Source organism: Sitophilus oryzae, unplaced genomic scaffold (genome assembly GCF_002938485.1).
Source record: "Sitophilus oryzae breed Bouriz unplaced genomic scaffold, Soryzae_2.0 scaffold_1582_pilon_pilon, whole genome shotgun sequence".
NCBI lineage: Eukaryota > Metazoa > Arthropoda > Insecta > Coleoptera > Curculionidae > Sitophilus > Sitophilus oryzae.
In genome coordinates this window covers 3184439-3208005 of record NW_022146261.1, presented here as the reverse complement: position 1 = coordinate 3208005, position 23567 = coordinate 3184439, and the positions used below count along the sequence as shown (strand labels likewise).

At 31.7% G+C, this 23567-nt stretch overlaps 2 protein-coding genes across 5 annotated transcripts in view; one reads left to right on the top strand and one right to left on the bottom strand.

The window, feature by feature from the left end:
- LOC115879535 (zinc finger protein 585A-like) overlaps nucleotides 1-18115 on the bottom strand; it is a 35286-nt gene extending 17171 nt beyond the window's left edge. Inside the window, exons 1-9 of the mRNA XM_030896420.1 lie at nucleotides 17942-18115; nucleotides 17639-17887; nucleotides 17201-17588; nucleotides 12998-13368; nucleotides 4967-5108; nucleotides 4826-4911; nucleotides 542-682; nucleotides 361-494; nucleotides 181-310 (exon numbers count right to left, since the gene is read on the bottom strand). Of these exons, the coding sequence (XP_030752280.1) occupies nucleotides 181-310; nucleotides 361-494; nucleotides 542-682; nucleotides 4826-4911; nucleotides 4967-5108; nucleotides 12998-13368; nucleotides 17201-17588; nucleotides 17639-17809 (1563 nt within the window). The 5' untranslated portion in view covers nucleotides 17810-17887; nucleotides 17942-18115. The remainder of the gene's footprint in view (nucleotides 1-180; nucleotides 311-360; nucleotides 495-541; nucleotides 683-4825; nucleotides 4912-4966; nucleotides 5109-12997; nucleotides 13369-17200; nucleotides 17589-17638; nucleotides 17888-17941) is intronic.
- Nucleotides 18116-19044: 929 nt separating this feature from the next.
- LOC115879537 (calcium uptake protein 1 homolog, mitochondrial) overlaps nucleotides 19045-23567 on the top strand; it is a 54635-nt gene continuing 50112 nt past the window's right edge. For 2 of the 4 annotated variants that reach the window (XM_030896429.1, XM_030896431.1), the window contains exons 1-3: nucleotides 21468-22012; nucleotides 22067-22205; nucleotides 22266-22425. In XM_030896429.1, the coding sequence (XP_030752289.1) occupies nucleotides 21792-22012; nucleotides 22067-22205; nucleotides 22266-22425 (520 nt within the window). In that variant the 5' untranslated portion in view covers nucleotides 21468-21791. Of the gene's footprint in view, nucleotides 19092-21467; nucleotides 22013-22066; nucleotides 22206-22265; nucleotides 22426-23567 lie in introns of those variants that run through there. The other 2 variants (XM_030896430.1, XM_030896428.1) reach the window with 2 other exon arrangements.

The following is a 23567-nucleotide window of genomic DNA, read 5'->3' as shown; positions in this document are numbered from 1 at the left end:
ATACTAGAATTTAAAGGACTAAATAAAAAATATAGGATTTTCTTCCCGAGGTTGCTAGCTCTCGTACTATAAAATATTAATGATGGGGTAATTAAAAAATACATTGTTTTTTGTGATTTTCTCGATGTATGTCGAAATCTGAAAAATGGAACAAAATCAAAAAGTGAAAAATTACATTACCTTTAGATGGGCAGTTTGTTTAAATGATTTCCCACAAATTTTACAAGAAAAGGGCCGTTCCCCTGTATGAATCCTCAAATGAACTTTCAGCTGCGTTGAGGTACGAGCAGTTTTTCCGCATATTTCACACCTAAAAAAATATTTTGAAGTATTTTATAATATTCTGTTATTCAATCCAACCGAAATCTGGCCATTTCCATATCTTCGTGTTTTCTAAAATGTGTTTTGAGTTCGCTTTCAAATGGGAAACGTCTTCCGCATACTTCACAAGTATATTTATTATGTTTAATTTCCATATGTTCATCCAACTGATCCTAAAAATTTCGTTGTAACAATAGTAACAAATAACATTAGAATTTACCTTGTTATCATACATGGCAGAGCAAATTTTACATTTATGTTGATTGAACTCGGGATGTCTTCGAATATGTCTACCATAACCATACTTGGTTGTAAATACCTCACCACAGAATTCACACTGGAGATGGACTGGCTTTGGAGGCTACAAAATGTTACAAAACAAGCCTGTTCATAAAATTAGACACCTAGATTTTTTAATTTTAAATTCCTCAGAAATCTTTACTCTTAATAAAAGTCTCTGTCACCCGTCAAACTATAAATAAACTAGTCAATATTGAAGTAGGTATTTCATTCGATATTCGGGGTAGCTTCAAAAATATGAAATTCATTGAAGAGTAAAGTGATCTAACTTTTCAAAATACATAAAAAAGTTGTTTAGAATGAAAAGTATATGTCATACTCATCATTAAAACCAACGTACTTCAACAGGAACAACAAATGAAGTTTTAAAACAATATGCCATATATCTACGCAGCAATGTCGCTCCTTTTGTTAGATGGTGTTTTAAAGTTTTGAGAAATTCTGTGATATTAAATTTTAACTTTTGTGACATACTTCGATGTTATAGGCTTCGTGCATTTCAGTTGATTTCAAAAAATTTCGACCGCAGCGCTTCGACGGCAAAAATCAGAAATTATCAGTATATAGTTCACGCCGCCGCCGCCGCTGCGCCGCGCCGTCACGTTGATCGCATTAAAGTAATATCGAAATCGTGGTTTTGTCATAATATTTAAGTATTTTAGTTTTTTGCTAGTGTAGTTATTGAGACTATAAAACACTCAGGTACGAGGTTTGTGTGATGTAACGCTGTTTCGGGTAGTAAAAAATAAGTTTTCACTAAGAATTCGAACTAGGCGTTGTGTTGTGTTGTGACAATTTCAAATGTTAATACAATTGCCGAAAAAATGGTTACACGTAAAGGAGAGCGTAATTAAGGCGTTGTTAGGTCCAATACCATTCAATAACTCAACTTTTCCGGATATCCAACTCTTCCGAAACAACATTTTATTGCCTCATTCTCACACTGATTTGATCAATAGCAAAAATGGATGAAATGAAAAATGCTCGTTACATAATCAAAAAATTAAATAGATATATACTATGAGAGGATAAAATATAGTTTGCAATATTAATGGTATACTTTTTTTAATCAACTAGTGATTAAATGTTTTATGAGCATCTTCTCAAATTATAATTATGTACCTTTAAAAAAAATATGCCCCATTAGCAAAACCGGTGATTAAAACTATGCTCGCTACCGTCTAACCCTTGTTTATATATTCTTAAAGTTGCTCAACCGACTAGACCAAATGTGCTGCCAACTGGAGGACAAATCGTGACCTTTTGGGGCGGAGTCAAAAATATCGATTATTTTCGTTATTTTCCTCAGAGTAATGTAATAATATAGCCCCGGGTTTCTGCGAACTTTAATAGTGATCAGCTGATTATGAAATTTAAACGAAACTTTTATTTTATTGTAAATTGTGTATTATTTTTGCCTGTTATTTTAAGAATTCTAAACCGTATTAACAAAGAAATTATTATTTCGATATGTTGGTACATTATTTATAATTTATGATAATGCTAATTGCTGTTAATTAATATTTAAAAAAAAAGTTACATACCTATTTTAATTGGATTTAATGCAGGTTTATAAAAGAATCATTTCATTCTTAGATTATTTTATTCTAAATTGCTTTACGAATTTTACGATATTTTTTTTGAAAACAAAACTTTTTACATTTTTGATGCCAACTAATTAGCATGGTATTATTGGTATGGAAATTAGCCAAGAAAGAAAAGAATTGGCTATAACTTGTAATTTTTCGAAAAAAACATATACCTATATCGCTGAAAAGCTTAAAAAAAGGCGCTTTTTATGAAGTCATGGCCAACTATGGTTTCCATTTAAAAAAAAACATGTTTGTGTCATATGTAAAAAATGACAGGCTTTAGAAAAAAAAAGAAAATACAAACTCATTAGGTATGTGATTATCTACAACTTCTATCTGAAAACTTTTTGTCTAAAATACCGTATGATCGAATAAAAACGGCGTCAGCGATGGCTATGAAATGACGATCGATGATATTTCCCATATAATTTTACATATAAAATGACAGCGATCTTCATTTCATAGCCATCGTTGACGCCGTTTTTATTCGATGATTACGGTAGATTATAATGGAATAAGAGACCAGTTTTAAAATAGCCAAAATTTGTTTTTTTCGAAATATCTAAAAAGCCTTGAACTTCTCCGAAAAATCCGAAAGGCGCATATTTATGACCCCACAAAACTGCAATTCTTTCCCCATTTAACCGACTCTCTCCAGTAGTTTCCGATATACCCATAGAGAACATCGTAGGAAACTCACCCCGTATAGTATTTAGAAACTAACTATTATTATTATTTGACTAGATTAATTTGATAAATAAGACTCGATTAATTTAATTTAAAATAAATTTGATCAGATTTTTTTTTCGTATATTCTACTACCAGAAAATCAAATTTATATGATAACGCACTTTTCAACGAAGTTGAAGGAAGATATAGTGTATCTATCACAATCCTTAATAGAATTACTACAATTAGAAGAAAAACAAAATGAAAAAATACCCAAATACCTTCACCTACTAGTCATCTACAAAATAAACGATTATAATCTCTTATAAAAACACTACACAACTACTTCTTGTATTCTACACTGAAAAACTTATCAAACTTACTAATTAATCAAACAAAAAGAAAAAATAACCAAATTATCCCTTCACCTACTACTTAACAACAAAATAAACTATAAAAGCACTACTACTAAAGTATTTCTGGTATTCTACACTAAACATTATAACTAACTGTAAAAGTATCTGGTCGATTAGTAACCAATTGGTACAGTCCGAAAATTATCGATTTTTATTTTCTCTGTTTTTATTGGTCGCTTCAAAATTCAGAGTAACAAAAAATATTTTTCTGTAGTAAAAGACTGTGAAATACGCTCCGCCATCTGGTGCTTTACATCCATAAACGTCTTAGGTTGAGCTACTTTAAAAATTCATATACAAGGGTCTAACTCATCTAAAGAGTTTTTTTTCAACTGGAATAATAAATTATAATACAAGTTAGACCTTCTGAAGACATCAAAATATTTACTTTTTTATTTTTATTGTTAGAATTTTCACAAATTATACTTCCTAACACTTTTAGAATAACTATATAATAAATTTTTCATATTCTCGCTATTTAAACCCATGTATTTGTATATGCTAATTTTTTACGATATTCTCCGATAGTGGCAGCACCGGCGGAGAAAGCACCAAGCCTATAGGTCTTATATACTTTTAAAGCCCCCCATTTTAAGACAATATAATTTTTTACATTATTGTCGACAATAATAACGCATAAAAGGCCGAAAGAAGTCGACAATAATAATATAATATATGTAATAATAATTTTTATTTTTTCAGATAAAGCAACGAGATTTGGTACGTTAGTATATGACATAAATCAGAATTGATTGACATATTCAAAATGTGTTCGGTAACTTCCTGTTTCACCGGAAATGACTACAACGTTTGATTTTTAAATGGCACCCTGGGTATTTGTTTTACTTAATTCGATAGAAAATAACACTCTAAATAGAATGACATATCATATATCAACTTTTGATATTTTCTCATATGGTTTATTGGAACATGCGGTTCATAACGATGACTTGACTCGAAATACCAAGTGTGTGGCACCAAAATATTTGTAAAAAATGTTCCTTCCAAATATGCTAATGAGCTACACAAGCTACACTCGTTTCATTTGAAAAAATTGGGATATGATTAGAAATACGATTTAAGCATCTTTTAACCGGTTAGGACAATACTCGAAAAACATTAGACGATCAAAGTACTTTTCCAAGGCTCCTTGATTAAAAATTAATGTTTTTAACACAGCATACTCTAGATTGAAATATAAAATACGACTTTTTTTAAAGCGAAAATGTCAAAAGTTGACATATGATATGTCATTCTATTGAGAGTGAGATTTTCTATGAAATTAAAAAATGAAAAGTTATAGTCCATTTCCGGTGAAACAGGAAGTGACCAAAAACAATTGAATGCGTCAATCAATCCTAATTTATGTCAAATACTAACATACCAAATCTCGATTTTTTATCTGAAAAAATAAATAATAAGTGTTAAAATAAGTTATAAGTGTGAGCTACTTTTCAGACGCACCCGGTATAAATGAAAAATGCATAAAATGGTTACTGTTGCATAAATTAAAATATCAAAACTTACTGGTTTTGGTAGTGGTTTTCCATCAACATCCACATTTTTATGCATTATATTATAATGTCTTTGTAACATAAACTTAGTGGTGTACGCTGAAATTAAGTTAATCACAATAATATATCTTAATATAGAAAACACATGACTTACCATTTCCGCAAGAAGAACAAAGAAATCTTTTACCAAAATGAATTTTAAAATGTCTTACCAAACTTGTCTTATAAGTAAATGTTTTCCCACATTTACTGCAAGAATAATTCTTTTCTTTTAAGTGGCTCAGCATATGCTTATTCTAAAAAATATCCCAATAAATATTATTTATTAAAATTATACATTTTTACTATTATTACTACTTTACTTTTATTTATTTATTTTTGAAATTATACATGTTTTATGTTTTTTATACAGGGTGATTTACGGCCATGGCACGTTAAACGTTTATGGAGAACCGGTGATAGGATTTTTTGGAAAATTTGGATTTCTGCATAAAGGCTAAGGAATTTACTTTGAATTTAGCGCAGCAACTTTAAGCGTCGACCGATCTGTTTGTTTCTGTCCTCCTCAGGCCCCAGGCGTCGGGTTATACAGGGTGAGTTACCTACGATGTTCCCTATGGGTATCTCGGAAACTACTGGAGATAGAGAGTCGGTTAAATGGGAAAAGAATTGCAGTTTTGTGGGGTCATAAATATGCGCCTTTCATATTTTTGAAAATGTTCATGGCTTTCTAGATATTTCGAAAAAAACAAATTTCGGCTATTTTAAAAATTGTCTCTAATTCCATTTTAAGCTATTTTAGACAAAAAGTTTTCAGATAAAAGTTGTAGATAATCACATCCTTAATGAGACCGTGTCCTCCGTTTTTTTCTAAATCCTGTAATTTTTTACATATGACACAAACATATGTTTTTTTAAATGGAAACCATAGTTGGCCATGACTTCATAAAAAGCGCCATTTTTTAAACTTTTCAGCGATATAAGCTATAATATGTTTTCTTCGAAAAATTACAGAGGTATAGCAAATTCTTATCATTTTTAAAGAATTTCACTTAGTTAGCCATGGAAACAAGTTTAATCGTCTTTACTCTCATAAATAATGTGAAGCTGTCACATCCAAACTTTGTAAATTAAAATAAACAAAAATTGTAAATATGAATTTTTCAAATGAAGAAAAGCGTGTAGGATCATTGGTTCAACTTTTCCTGGAAAATACATTTTCGAGGATACGTTGACCTGTAAATGTTACGTTTTTTAGAGAACGGTTTTCAAGATATGTTAGAAGAGTTAAATTTAGTTATAGCCAATTCTTTCTTGACTAATTTCACTTAGATTGCATGGTATTCTTATTCTGTTATGATTTATAACCGAGTTTATAACTTATAAAGTCAGAATATATTACTACACGGTTCTTTACAATTTACATTACACAAACTAAAAATTAAAAAAATAATATTACTACATACACTTTAAGTTATTTTAGCCATTGTTTTGAGTTGTATCTTTTTAAAACTGAATTACTACCTATTCTCACAGAAGGACCGGTCGACTTAATTAAACTTTTATCGTACCGCCACTTCGAGTGCCTCTCTTAATTCCTAAGTTCTTTTGTAAACCTTATTAATAATAATAATAATAACGTTTATTAAACATTTTTCTTGAAATTAAAACAGATATAAAATAGTACAGTAATATACAACATAATATGCTACTATATCTAATACACATTATCTAGGTACAATTTAACTAAGACTATATTTAAATTTTAAGAATCAAAATAAACGTTAAAAGAATTACCACAAAGTAATAGAATTACTTGTATGTGGAAAGGAATACAATTTAATTATGACAATATATAATGTTCACTGGCACTTATGAAAATTTATTTTGTATATTTTAAGTTAACTAGGTCATTAAATATATCTCTACCTCGATCAACCATCCATTTGCATACCCCTTTTTTAAAACCAGAGTAACTTTTAACATCCTTTAGGAAGGTTGGTAAGATGTTATATAACCGAGGTGCAAAAAAACTTTGAAGATCTTTGTCCAAAGTTTTAGAGCATAAACTAGGATAAAACGCCTTATGTCTAGTTTCATATTCATGGTCAACATGTTCAATAGATATTTTCCCCTGATAAATGAATTTTAAAACATCTAGGCAGTATAGCTGACGTATATCCAGTAGATGCGCCTGCTTAAAGAGAACGTTTGAAGAGAAAGTTTTCTTTTTATTGTAAATAATTTTTATGAACCATTTTTGAACAGAATACAAGCTCTTTAAATGACATTCAGCCGCACCACCCCACCCTAGAATTCCATATGTCAAATGAGATTGTACAAGGGATGAGTACAGGATTCTAAGCTGTTTGACGTCCAAAAAACTTTTCAAATAATTAAATTTCGGCAACAATCCTCGCAATTTTTTAGTTACATTATTAATATGAATATTCCATTTAAGATGTTTGTCGATTGTAACCCCTAAATATTTTATAAAATCACATTCCGGTATTACATTATTATTGGTTATTTGTAATCTGTCCCAATCTGGTTCATTATTTTTATAAATAGAGAAGGATATATATTTGGTTTTGTCATAGTTTAATGTTAATTTGTTTTTGATAAACCAGGTATTAATTGTCTGAAAGTCTTCCTCTGCTAATCTTTTCAAATTCGACCAAGAGTTAGATTTATAAAATATCGCTGTATCGTCTGCGTAGCTAAAAATTTCTGCTTTTGTATTAATTGTAAGTAATCATTAATATAAATAACAAATAATAACGGACCCAACACAGTGCCTTGTGGTACACCATGCTCAATCCTTCCTGGCTTGCTATTAATATCTCCCAAATTAACATATTGTGATCTGTTCTTAAGGTAACTTTTTAAAATACTAAGGCTGTTTCCTCGTATTCCATATCTCTCTAATTTGTCTAAAAGTATTTTGTGATTTACCGTATCAAATGCTTTAGCGAGATCTACGAATATACAGAGGCTTCGATGTCCCGAGTCTAGAGCATCATAGATTGATGATGTCAATGCATGAACGGCATCCTGTGTTGATTTGCCTTCTAAAAAACCAAATTGATTTTTTGATATTATGTTAAATTTTAGAAAGAATTTTAACAAGCGTTTTTTTATAACTGTTTCAAAAATTTTAGAAAAAACTGATAATATAGATATCGGTCTATAATTGCCTATATGCTCCTTATCACCCCCTTTATATAATGGTTTAATTACACCTACTTTAAGACAGTCCGGAAAACAACCACTTTCGATACAATAATTTATCAAAAACGTTAAAGGCTTTGATATATCTCCCGAAATTATTTTAATAATATCCGAGCTAATATTGTCATAACCAGGAGCTTTTTATTTTTCAGATTTTTATTATGTTTATTATTTCGTCTTCGCAAGTTTGACGTAAATACAGACTGTTTTCCAGACGGTTTATATCACAGGTATTATTTGTTGAAGATATTTTAACCGCTAGTTTTTCTGCGACAGTACAATAATGATCATTTAACGCATTAGCTATCTTTAATTTATCAGTATATACGTGACCTTCTTCGGTTTTAATTGTATTTATATCTTTATTTTTTTGTGTTTTACCACATATTTTATTTATACACTTCCATAGAGAAGAAGATGTCTCTTTGTTTTGTTAAATTCTCTCTTTTATGTAATTTTTCTTTGCAGTTGTTATTAGTGACCTAATTTTATTCTTATAATTATTATAGTTGTCTTTAATTCTTGATTTGTCGGATGTAGTTTTAATTTATTATATAATTTATTCTTTATATTTATTGACTTAAGAAGCCCAGAAGTCATCCACTCTTTTATAAAATGAGTGTTTTTAGACCTTTTAATTTCAACTTTTTTATTATTTTTGTCGATATACAATGTTAATTTTCGCATAAAAATCTGAAAAGCTTTGTTTGAATTATTTTCTGTATATATATCATTCCAGGATTCCTTCCGGAGATCTTCTTTTAATAATGTGTAATTGGTATAGTATTTAGATTTACATAGGTTATTTTTCGGTTTGTTTACTTCTATAGGTAGAGATATAGCAATTGGATAGTGATCTGTTATATCATGTTCAAAAATAAAAGATTTTATTCTCCTTGATATTTCCGTTGAACATTTTACAAAGAAATGATCAATGCATGTACCGGATCTTGGTCTAGTTATCTTATTAATGTATGAGTTGAAGTTAAAAGATGCCAATATATTTTTATAGTGTTCTACATAATCTTTTTCATCAAATAAATTAATATTTATATCACCAACTAAAATGTGTGAGTGTAACTTCTTTTTTTGAGAAAGATACCTCTCAAGGCTTGTAATAAAATCTAATTCGTTAATACTAGGAGACTTATAAATAGCAGATATACAAATATTTTCGATGTTTTTATATTTAATAATTAATTCTAATATCTTTGTATTACCTAAAGAAACTATAGAATGTTTATAATTAAATTCCGATTTTATATAAACAACAACTCCGTCATTTTTATTCAATTGACCTTCATTATATTATTTGCTTTATTTACTTTATTATATTGTTAACTATACCGCATAAAAAAATCTAAAATGGATAGGTCAGATGATCGAGGAGGCCCATGCAATTAGTCCACCTCTTCCTATCCCTGCGTTTGTGATATAAATAATTTTTAACATTTCTTTCATTATGAGGGGTGGGGTGTGGTGTGTCATAATGAAAATCATGTTGGAACCACTCTACTGATGCGCGAGTATCTTCACGCTTTCCTTCATTTGAAAAATTCATATTTACAATTTTTTTTATTTTAATTTATAAAGTTTGGATGTGACAGCTTCACATTTCTGAGAGCAACGGCGATTGAACTTGTTTCCATGGCTAACTAAGTGAAATTGTTTAAAAATGATAAGAATTGGCTATAACTCAGAAATTTTTCGAAGAAAAGTTATTATAGCTTATATCACTAAAAAGTTTAAAAATGGCGCTTTTTATGAAGTCATGGCCAACTATGGTTTCCATTTAAAAAAACCTATATTTGTGTCATATGTCAAAAATGACCGGCTTTAGAAAAAAACGGAGGACACGGTCTCATTAAGGATGTGATTATCTACAACTTTTATCTGAAAACTTTTTGTCTAAAATAGCTTATAATGAAATTAGGGACAATTTTTAAAATAGCCGAAATTTGTTTTTTTCGAAATATCTAGTAAGCCATGAACTTTTTCAAAAATATGAAAGGCGCATATTTATGACCCCACAAAACTACAATTCTTTTCCCATTTAACCGAGTCTCTATCTCCAGTAGTTTCCGAGATACCCATAGAGAACATCTACACCCTGTATATGAGAGAAACAGACAGTCCAGATTTTACTCGAATTTTCTTAGCCGCCGTTCTCTGTCTCTCCAGATTATTCCATTCGTTCTCGAATGGGAGCGGGGCATATTAGTCAGGTTAGGCCGAATACACACGGGTCCGCAACAGTATTTTAAGAAAGCTGGCTCTTTGATATATCCTTTACTATGCTCTCTGGAACAGCATGCGTGCCGTCTGGCTGCCGATACACGTTGCGTTCACTACTGCGCATCGAAAGAAGAACCTATATTTATTTATTTAGTCCTTTAAATTATAGTAATAAATATAAACCAAACGCGTCTCCATAGCGCGGAGCCATATTTTTCGCCTACGAAGCGAGGAGTCCGAGTTCGATACCGGCTCGGGATATAGAACTTTTTTATTTTATTTTTGTTTATATTCTGATAGTAAAGTATTAAATATTTGTTTTTTTGAATCACCAGAATTATTTAATACTTTACTATCAGAACATAAACGACAATAAAATAAAAAAGTTTTATATCCCGAACCGGTCTAGAACTCCGACTCCTCGCTTCATAGGCGGAACCTTTTCGCGCCGCGTTATGGAGACTCGTTCGGTTTATATTCAATACTAGAATTTTAAAGGATTAATAAAAAATATAGGATCTTCAATGCGCAGTAATGAACGCAACGTTTGCCGGCAGCCAGATAGCATAGTAACAAAAGTAAAGATATATCAAAGAGCCTAATTTCTTAAAATACTTCTTACCCCGACGTTGCTAGCTCTCGTACTATTAAGGTGGGTATTCACTTGCAACAAAACACTCCGAACGAACCAAAAGCGCCGAACGCGCTGTAACAAGTTTGTGTAGTCAGTACGTTGCGCCGAACCGAACCGAACGCGCCAAACATTTTCCGAAGCTTGTCGGTAAACGGGATTTGCCCAAAAGAATTTATTCATTGATCGGTTTTCAGTGGATGCGGCAGTTTTGAACGTTCGTTGTGTTTGTAGTGTTTTTAAACTGTGCCTAGCTATGGAGTGGAACAGAAAAAAGTGTTTAGAGTTAATAGATGAGTTTGAAAGGCAGCCTATTTTATGGAATCCGACAAATGAAAGAAGCAAGATGCTTGGGTGGCAATTGATAATAATATATAGGCAATTGCGAATAATATATCCTTTTTTTCTCTTTTTTGTTGCCCGCTAATGCCTCTATAATTAAACAAGCACCAGCGGCTATGGTAATATCAGATGCATCCATGTCGACAAACACACTAACACTGATTACTGGTGGGAACGCAGCGAACACCGTAAACAGGCGGAACGCTCCGCGCAAAATGTTTTGTTAAGGTGCGTATTCACTTGCAACAAAACACTCCGAACAAACCAAACGCGCCGCGCACTCCAAACAATCTGCAACAAAACATTTTCCGGGAGCGCTCCGAACGACCTGCAACAAAACATTTTGCTCGGAGCGTTCCGCCTGTTTGCGGTGTTCGCTGCGTTACCACCAGTAACCAGTGTGTGAATCAGTGTTAGTGTGTTTGTCGATAAGGATGCTCTGATATTACCATAGCCGCTGGTGCTTTTTTAATTATAGAGGCATTAGCGGGTAACAAAAAAGAGAAAAAAAGGAAAGGACGAAAAATGTGGGCAAGACGCCTCTTTTAGCGCCGTCAATGGCCTTACTTAGTGACTTAGATTATATGCATAAGAAGAATTTAATTAATTTAATAATTAATTATTAATTTAATAAAATAGACCGCCTTTCAAACACATCAATTAACTCTAACCACTTTTCTCTGTTCCACTCCATAGCTAGGCACAGTTTAAAAACACCACAAACACAACGAACGTTCAAAACTGCCGTATCCACTGAACACCGGCCAACGAACAAATTCTTTTGAGCAAATCCCGTTTACCGACAAGCTTCGGAAAATGTTTGGCGCGTTCGGTTCGGCGCAACGTACTGACTACACAAACTTGTTACAGCGCGCGCGGCGCGTTTGGTTCGTTCGCAGTGTTTTGTTGCAAGTGAATACCCACCTTAAGGTCGTTCAGAGCGCGCCCGGAAAATGTTTTGTTGCAGATTGTTAGGAGTGCGCGGCGCGTTTGGTTGCAAGTGAATACGCACCTTTAGAGTTTACGTGCTAAATTTCTAAAATTGTCATGGTAACGAAATTCTTGAAATGAAACTATAATAAAAGAATAATTATTAATTTTTAATTAGTTCTACTTAAGAAACCGGAAGGTTTAGGTATAGGAACATGATATATCGTTGAAAAGTAATTTTAATAGCCTTTTGATTTTTTAAATAATATACATTTTTGTGTAATATCCCATAGTATTTTAATTGTAATTCTCATAGCATTTAGACAGATCGAGTATATCGAATTTCGTTAACTTATAACCAAAATTTCAACTTTAAAAATCTTTAATTCATGATTTTACCAATGCTTATTCACGATCACGTTTTTGTTAATTTTACACGTTTTATTTTTTAACTCAAAAACGATTAGAGATAGGTATAGGTTGTAATTAAAATGTAATAATATACTGAGCGTTCCATTTAAAATAAGAAAGATGCTACCGCTTATCAAATTATGCGGCAACACTATAATGCTGAAAATATTTTAGAAAAATGGAGCAGGTGCCTTTATGTAAAACTCCAAATTTTCAAAAAAAATTCTATCACCGGTTCTCCATCTAACGTGCCATCGCATCGCCGTGAATCACCCTATATTATTATTACAAAACCTTTCCAAACTGTAGACTTGAATGATAAAGTAAATACATTTATTTCAAAATTCCTTCAAATGGGAATAATCATTGTAATAATACATATTAATAATAAATATAATCTCAAACCTTTTTGTAGTTTCGTGTAAAGCTTTTCCCACATATTCGACAAGATAAAGATTTATCATGGTCATACTTCATGTTGTGATCGTCATACTGTTCTTTAGTTCGAAACAGCAGCCGACAAGGTCTACACACATAGCTTTTTTTAGAATGTAAACCAATATGAAATAATGGTACGTGTTTGGTAAATGTCCTAAGACAAAGGATGCATTGTAAGTCTTCAAGGTGATACTTTTCATAATGCTCTATAACGGTATCGATCTCTCCTAATTCTTTATTATCACACAGTTTGCAACTAAATGCCCCATCATATTGCGTTTCTTTTAGATTTTTTATTGGGAATTTTACGTTGCTTATACATTTCAGTTCTTTGGACTCTAAAAATTTGTAATTTATAGTACCTACAGTAAATCAATTTTAAATGTTTTTTTTATTTTCAAATAACCAGTCGATAATACAAGAAAGGAAAAAACGTCAAATTAAAAAAAATGTCTACTAGTGCTACTTTCTATACCCACAAATACTCTAATTTTATATACATTTTATTAGTAATATATTATTGAAAGATATAATTTTCCAAAGAAGTGTCTTATTCCTTACATTAAAATATACAGGGTGTTTCAGAAAACATATGCCATCATCTCTCGTGGAGAGATTCCTTACGTAAAAATAAGATTTATTTTTCATATCAACATAGGTTCGATTCTACTTTGTTTCGTAGCTACACGATGTTAAAGTCTTAATAATCTTTTGATTTATTATAATTTTCTATTAATAATTTTAGTGATTCAAATTAAATTTTGAGGGTAAAAGTTACTATAAATGCTACATATTTTAATGCTAAAAAAGTGTCGATACATTTATCAGGGCATATGTGTTAACATTGGAATATTTTTTAATGCCAATTAAAAGTTGCATCTTGATATTTTGTCGGATTCGGCCTGCTTGATGAACGCAATTTTATTAATCACAATTAATAAAATTAAAATAAAAATAAAGTTAATAAGTTGTATATTTTATCTAATTCATTATTAAATATAATTACTATTAGTCCAACCTTCACCGATTTCAAATAAAAAAATAATGGTATTTAAGATAACTACAAAAAAAATAAATTTTAAAAATTGTCAGCATCCTGTAACTCTAAAACTATGCATTTCCATACCCATGTTTATGAGAACTTTTTTTATTTTTTTTTGATGAGGAATCAATGAGTACTTATTTAAAACTTTCGCAAGCTAATGATACTAAAAATTTTTAAATGTTGCTATTAGACTTGGGTCAAGGCAAATTAAAGGTCTGATTTGCTAGCGACGGGTTTGTTTTCCTATAACAGCGCTTTCAGATGGACGGAGCGTCCGCGCGGACCATCCGCGCGCGGACCATCCGCGAGTTCCATGAGTTTAAATGAACAATTTCACATGAGTCGCGTATGCTCCGTCCGAATGATTTCGTCTGACGGCTATCTTGAAAAAACAAGCAGCACAAAAACAGCGCGGACGCTCCACTCCATCTGAACGCGCTGTAAAGGGATACATTAAGCCGCGTCCAAGCTAAGCGAACAAAATGTTCGCGAACATATATAATTAAACAGATATTAAGTGAAAATTGTGAGATAGGTAGATTTATAAATAATAAAGCCAACAAGTACTGCTAGCCTAGGCCTATTAAGGAGCGCGGAGCGCCGAACGGCTAGCTTGTACGCCAGAGCGGGCGTCTGCCTATGCTAGAGCGCACGCGTTCTTTTTCCGACGGGTGTCGGTACATCAAAAGGAGCAAACGGCGTGCATTTCGGCGGACATTGTACCGGACACTTGGAAGGATCTCATTTAATTTCGGGCGTCCATCTGTGATTTTTATTTTTTACCGAGTATTCGACAATGGGAGACGCAGTTATTGACTGGGATCGTGAAAAACATTTACAACTAATTTGTTTACACAAAGAAAAGATTTTATAATTTTAATTTTATTGTGGGTTGAGTGTGAATAGCTATGTAGCTAGACTTCGTCCATATAATTTCATTTTTGTTAATAAAGACGTTTATGATTATTTTTATTAAAAACCGGAATTATTATGGAATTCCGAAATTGAGAATTACTACTTAATAGGAAATTTGACACCGGAAATGAAAAATTACCATTACATTTTTAGAAATAAATATACCGGGTGTTTCTGAAAAGTGGTTCACTTCTATAACTTTTTTAATTTTTTAGATAAAAAACGAGATTTGGTATGTTAGTATAGTAAGTACTTAGGATACAAACTAAAAATCCAAAGTTTTATACAAATATGCCAATGTATACGTACCATTAGGTGAGGTAACCTTTAGAGTATAATAACCTTGCTAACTACCTACGTATAATTAACGAAGAAATTCGTAAAAATTATATGTATGGACGATAATGTTACATAAACACGTTTAAAAACGTATGACGTCATTTTTTAAGAAAACGCCCGAAATTCGGATGCATGAAAACTGAACTTAATTATTTTGATATTTTGAAGTAACCAATTTACCTCTTTTTGTTTCCTAGCCTACTACTATAACTTTTAGACTATATAATCCTAAGCGGCAGCTGAACATGATTTCTCTTAATATCTCCGGTTAGAGAGAAGATAGAAAATTGCGGTTTGCGCTGATTTTTTGAGAATTTTGTGCTCCATTTAACTGTGCAAAGAGAAATATAGCCTCCTATTTCATTTTTTTTTAAACGCAATATCTGTTATGATGTCAAACAGCGCCCTCTAGCTACCACGAAAAAATTTATACTGGAGATCATTAAGGGAGAAAAGCTCTTTTAAACGAGCCCTAGTTAATAAAAGCAAGTTTAACCTTCCCCCACCACTTTATTTTATGAGTTAGAGCAAAATACTCTATATCAAGAAAATTACAAATTTCTCGATGATTACAGTAGTAATATTTAAAATACCTGTTCACCTGCATATTTTTGAGAAAAACCCTGTTTTCTGATTGGCTATCAGAGAAACGCCCCCTGGCCCTAGCGGACATTTTTCGTACTTGAAAATAATTTCCAGCGATTTCTCTTGGTTGATTTACTTATTAGAATTTTTTTCCCAAAGTTATACGATAAGTAGTTTCTGAGATACAGCCGGCGTCCATTCTTAGTTGGCCACCCAGTAAGTTCAAAAAACGAACCAGTGTGCGGCGAGACGCCGATCCAGACGTCACTAGGAAATTGTAGCTTAATAAAGTTGCGTTTATCATATTTATCATCAGGGAGGCCGAAATTGACAAAATAATAAGAGACAAATTTTAATCGGCATTAAACTGCTTACACTATTTTGCTAACAAGAGAAAAAAAAACATAGTGGCATACATGCTCTTTTTGGAAAAATATTCCAGTGATAACCCATATGCACGTTCCTGGTGAATATGTCGACATTTTTTAACTTTAAAATTGTCTCAACTTGTACCCACAAAATTTCATTCGAAACGCTGAAAGCACTTGGAAGAAAATTAGAATAAATCAAAAAAATATTGAAATTTTAACACGCTGATGCTACGAAACAAAGCAGAATTGGACCTATGTTGATATGTAAAATAAATCTTATTTTTACATAAGAATCTCCCCACTAGAAATGGCACATGTTTTTTCAAAACACCCTGTATATATTTTCTACTAACATATTTTGGTTGGCTGTTATTATATCAAACAGAATATTTTTCAAACAAAATTTAAAAAAAAAGAATATTTCAATAAGATAAAATAATAATAATGTTTACTTCACACTTGATGGCACTTGGATATAAAAACAAAGATAGATGAAGAGCTCTCGAGAGCTTGAAACTGACAGATCGAGACCAAGTGACAAGTGTTTAAATATCTTTAATTATGATACCACTCTTGATACCAAGTTTATCATAAGGGAGTAAGAATATTGGCAACAAAAAATCCACCTATTTATCGTAAAAAAATGATTGACTTGACAAACAAAAGACTAAAATAATTTTCTATAATACAATTAACTGTGTACCGCAAAAACATTGTGCGCATTTAGGGAACACAGCGGCTGACTGTTTTTGCATGTAAAAAGGGACCGTTTAGGGAAATCGCTTACTCAGCCACTCAGCCGCTGACCGTCCCTGAACGCGCACATTGATTAATTAGAAATATAGAACTGTTAAATCATAAATACCTTAAGATTTTTTAATATGTAATTATAATTAGAAGATATAATATTCTTACTTGATTTTTTTCTTTCTACTTTCAATTTATTAGTTGATACTTCTAATTTAACATTACTATCTTCACTACTGAACTCATTTTTTGATGGTTTACAATCTAAATCATTGTCGCTATTCGTGTATTGTTCACCAGTATCACTAATATAAGTTTCACTGCCATCTTCAATTTTATTATTCAAAATTATTTGTTTTTCACTGAGTACTTCTGATTTTATATCTTCAATTTCATCTTTTAAATCCAAACAACTATTCTGAGAGACTACATTACCCAAAAGTGTATCAAATATTTGATTTGAAAGTGTTACTTTTTCAAGAAAACAGTAAAACTGTGAAAATAGTGATATACATAATTTGCATATTTTCTGTGGTTTGTTGTCTAAATGATTTACCTGAAAATACATTTTTAAAAAACTGAATATAAGGTTCGTAAATAACGTACATCTATATCACAATACTTTTTAAACAAAGCTATTATATCAAGCTTCGTTTCATTATTTGGTACTCCTAAATTTATGTCATGTATAAGTTGTAATTCGGCGCTTTCAATTAAACAAGCTCTACAAATTGTATCAAAATTGTTCAATCCAACACCTGAATTGTATTTCTGCATTGTTGATACAAATTCAATTAAAATGAAAAAAAAACTCTGTTATAAATTACCCATATCATATTATAATTCCAAATACCACTAAAAATATAAATATTATATATTATAAACCTTACTATAAGGTGTAACAATTACAATGTAAATCTTTAATACCGTTTTACTTCAAGACAATTTTTTTTAAAAAATAACACAAATCACAAATTCAAGAAAGTCAAGACAACAGCAAGTATACAGCATGTATACATAAAATCATTTACACAGCAAGAAACACAAAACACATGCAAGAAACATAGAGGACATAGAGCATAGAGCCACGTAGAGCAAGAATAAAGAGAGAGAATCACAAAATAACTACAAAAGAAGAATGCAAATGGATGAATAAAGGGAAGAATTTCTATATCTCTGGGAAGAATGCACAGGAAAAGGAAGAAGCCAAGAAGAGGCAAGATGAAACCTCTGTGGCGGATCGATATCGATATCGACAATCCCATCCATACTACTTATTATAACAAAAAATAAAAATTAGGTTACGGAATTACGAATTAAGAGGCATAAGCTTAGATTAAGAATAAAAAACATAAGTACAGCATAATTACAGCATAACGGACATACATTTAGTGGATTAATATTACATCAATTATATTAACTAGAGATGAGCAAAACTGCGATTTTCCAATCGCAGTTGAAACTGCGATTGTGATTTATAAATCGCTGCGACTGTAACCTGCGATTGCGATTTTGATATTTTTAAATTGGTACGCTGTAATTTGGGAAGCTCAACCCCAAAATTTCTAATAAAAAACAGAATAAATAGCGGAATAATTTTTTTTTAATAAGAAACTGTTGGGTGTTTCGATGCTATGTGCCTTTTAAAATTTGTAGTGCGTGTTTTTTATGATATTTTTGCTGCACACATATTGCACTTAAAATTTTCATCAATTACCTACCAAAAAAAATCCACAAATATACATAGTTAGAATTGGAACAAATTAAATAATTATAAACAGAGTTAAACTTGATTCGTGTTCTGTGACTTGTATTTTTGTGATATATTTATAAAATGAGTTATTTAAAGTCGTCTAAATTGGGAACGGTTTTTCCTTAAATTGAACACATTGAATATTATAGGTTCCTAGTACTCAATTATTTACTGCATATAATATAAAGTTTAGAAAACAAAATTTTAGTAACCTTATCCCGAATTTTAAATTTAGAGAAAAGAATACATATTCATAAAGTTCATGTTATTACTTATGATTATACCTGTTATACCGGCTCTATATTGGTAATATTTTATCTGTATTTGATTATGTTTAACTTAAATTAGATATTATTTCAGTTCTAATTACTATAAATGTCTTGTTGTAGGAAGCTGATGAAGAAATATTTAAATCCGTAGAAAACGATGCTGAGAAATCACAGAAGATTTAAAAAGAAAAAATGAAAAAGATAAAATTGGATTTAGAGATAGAAGGTGACATTTTAAATTTCATTTCTGTTTTGTTTTTGCATTAAGTATTTTTTGAAATATTAGATTATAGAATATGAAAACCATTATGAGAGCTTATTCAACTCCAGACAAAATATTTAGGTATTTTGCAACAATTAAGTTATCTCATGGAGACAACCATGGGAGGTATATATGACACCAGTTGATTTTTTAAGGGCTATTACTCCAGAATGAAACAGCCTGATGGTAATGTTTTCCATTTGGTTTTATGTCATTTAATAACAACCTATTGAATAAAGCCAGTCTCATGCATCGAGAAATCCGATGAATTACGACATCCGAAATTGAAGTTATCGTGTGAAATAAAAAAAGCCTGTCACATACATCCGAAAGTTCGTTCCGAAATTTGACAGTTTTGCCATTTTTCTGCTGCATTGAATAGAGATTCATGTCATGTTTTATTGGAGAAACACTTACAAAAATAACTTCCTCGCCAAATATCCCGAAATTGCCCACTTCCCACTAAACTTGTTTTTAAAAACCAATGTTTTCAAAAAAAGTGAGGTTAAAAAACACACGATATCGTACAAAAGTTAAACAAAATTTAACTTTATACGACGTCGGACGATTAGTTAAAAATATCGGATAAAAATTGGTGTCAAAATATTTCGACCAATAGGAGCACCGTCGGATCGTCGTGTCATCAGTTTCGGATGCATGAGACTCCGGCTTAAGGCTTATACTAAAACAATAATACGATGGATTTCAATATTCCAATAGAATCTCTGAGACAAAAAATATAAATATATTTTCTACATGGTATATGTATGTACTGGCTGTATCTCAGAAACTATATCGTATAATTTATGGGAGAAAAAAGTGTAATACAAATAAATCAGCCAAAAAGGAAATCGCTGGAAATGATTTAAGCTTGTTTCATATAGACGCGAATCGCGAATTGCGAAAAGCGATTCGCCAAATATTCGCAAAATTTGGACCTATTTCATACAGTCGCGGGTACAGGGACATTTCATTTTTTGCTCACTGAAAGTTACCAAAAAATCATAACCTGAGATAACTTAATTTGTTTTATACATATTTATTCGTGTTTACGATCTTTATTTTATATTTTATAGCATACAATATGAGTTTAAATTTGTTTAATAATTATGAATATCGATTACGATTGTGGGATTGGAATAGAATAAGGTGTAAAATTGCCATTTACTTATTGTTAAAACGTAGAAGAGAATGGGTTTATAGCACAGGTTTATAGGTCATTTATGGGCCATTTGGGACATGTGAAATATTCAAATTTCGTAAGCAACAAGGTGCTTGTCGCAGTTTAATTCAAAAAATAAGGAAGAAAAATGAGAAAAAATTTAGGAATTTTCACAGATTGTCTGTATAGGAGTTTGATAACTTGGTTGAAGTTGAAAAATTGTCGCCATATATATCAAAAACATATTATGTACGAGAACCCATTTCAACTGGAGAAATGCTTTCAGTTACTTTGCGGCAGCGTCGTCAAAATAATCGATAACCGGATCACAACACCATTCTGCGCAAACGCGTACCTTAAAATCGCGCGAATATTCGCAAAAAGTTGAAAACACTTTAACTTTCCCGCCCCCCAAATTTTAAATCTTGCGAATCGCCAAAATCTTAAAATTTATGACAGCGCCACCATGATCAGTAAAATTGGACCAATGAGAGCAGTTCGCAAAATCGCAATTCGCGATTCGCGTCTATATGAAACAAGCTTTACGTATGACAAATGTTCGCTAGAGGGGCGCATCTGTGATGGCCATCAGAAAACTGTCATTTTTTTATTAAATATCCACAAACGTATCGTAAAACATTTTGCGTCCTGGCGAAACATAACTCCGGCTTTTGCACATTCTTGAGGCACAAACTGAACCAGTACTCTTTGAAGTTATTATAAATAATGTACCTAGCACAACAAATATTTAATAACTATTCCAGACTATTCGCTCCGTTCGGTTATAAAACAACCCAAACTATAATATTCAATATTTACGAATGACGAACAGCTACTGCTCTCAGCAAAACGCAAAACATAAGTGAACTGCGAACGCCAGTGCGTTGACAGGTTCTACCGCTATTTTTAGGTTAGGCGATGTTTCCCGCGCAAACTCTAAGTTAGGCTTCTGGTTGATATCTATTCTTGTGATACTACGCTCCAGTCGACTGCGACCTGCGACAACTGTGACTGGAACAGTCTGACCGGGCGACGGGGCTAGGAGCATTTTCAGAATTTACACTATTGCCTGCTATTGCTCCTATTGCGCAGATGTCCTAAACTTGTAAACTGCTCCGAAATGTCACTGCGATTTTCTTGGAACTGGAGCAGTCACATACTGCGACGTTGGTGGAGCTGTGACAAAGTAGCGGACTGCGATTTCACAACCCACCTCTAGAATTGGAACAAATTAAATAATTATAAACAGAGTTATAAAACTTGATTCGTGTTCTGTGACTTGATTGTATGTATTTTTGTGATATATTTATAAAATGAGTTATTTAAAGTCGCTTAAATTGGGAACGGTTTTCCTTAAATTGAACACAAAATATTATAGAAATAGTACTCAATTATTTACTACATATAATATAAAGTTTAGAAAACAAAATTTTAGTAACCTTATCCCGAATTTTAAATTTAGAGAAAAGAATACATATTCCAGAAAGTTCATGTTATTACTTATGATTATACCTGTTATACCGGCTCTATATTGGTAATATTTTATCTGCATTTGATTATGTTTAACTTAAATTAGATATTATTTCAGTTCTAATTACTATAAATGTCTTGTTGTAAGAGCTGATGAAGAAGTATTTAAATCCGTAGAAAACGATGCTGAGGAAATCACAGAAGATTTAAAAAAGAAAAAAATGAAAAAAGATAAAATTGGATTTAGAGATAGAAAGGTGACATTTTAAATTTCATTTCTGTTTTGTTTTTGCATTAAGTATTTTTTGAAATATTAGATTATAGAATATGAAAACCGTATGAGAGCTTATTCAACTCCAGACAAAATATTTAGGTATTTTGCAACAATTAAGTTATCTCATGGAGAGAACCATGAGGTATATATGACACCAGTTGATTTTTTACGGGCTATTACTCCAGGAATGAAACAGCCTGATGGTAATGTTTTTCCATTTGGTTTTATGTCATTTAATAACAACCTATTGAATAAGGCTTATACTAAAACAATAATACGATGGGTTTCAATATTCCAATAGAATCTCTGAGACAAAAAAATAAATATATTTTCTACATGGTATATGTATGTACTGGCTGTATCTCAGAAACTACTTATCGTATAATTTATGGGAAAAAAGTGTAATAAGTAAATCAGCCACGGGAAATCGCTGGAAATGATTTACACGTACGACAAATGTTCGCTAGGGGGCGCATCTGTGATGGCCCATCAGAAAACTGTATTTTTCTTAAAAATATTCAAAGGTTCAAGAGGTATTTTAAATATTGCTATTGTAATCTGGGAAATTTGTAATCTTTTTTGCAATAGCGTAGTTTGCTCTGTCTCATAAAATAAATTGGTGGGGGAAGGTTAAACTTGCTTTTATTAAAATTAGGATAAAACTCTGGTTTGGGTTAGTAGCAAATTCAATTAAATAGCAGGTTATGTTTTTGAACAATTAAATAGAGCACAAAATTTACAAAATATCAACGCAAACCTCAACTTTCCATCTTTTCTCTAACCGGAGATAAGAGAACAAATTATGTTAGGCTGCCGCCTGCCAGGATTATAAACAGCTGGACTTATGAACTCGGGAGTTGACGTTCAGTTGAAGTTCAGTTGCAGTTGGATGTTCACGACAGTTGAGGTTCAACATTTTTGCATTTATAAGCTGGATTTCTAAATTCGGGGCGTTCAGTTGCTGTCCGCAAACACTAGGTACTAGAGATTAGAGATGAGTAACACTGCGATTCTCAAGTCGCAATTGAAACTGCGATTGTGATTTTTAAATCGCAGTAACTGTAACCTGCGACTGCGAGTTTAGTATTTACCAAACCAAATTATTTGTAAAAAAATGTTTTTTCAAAATGCCACTGAGTCACCCTCGTTCCATTTGAAAAAATTGAGATATGTTACGATTTGGGCATATCTTAAATGGCCAGGACCAAACGTGAAAAACCACAGACGATCAAATCTATTTTTCCAAGGCATTTTGATTAAATTAGTGCACAAAATTAGTGTTTTTAACACAGCCATGACATTCTAGATTGAAATTTAAAATAATATTTTTTTAAGCAAAAATGTC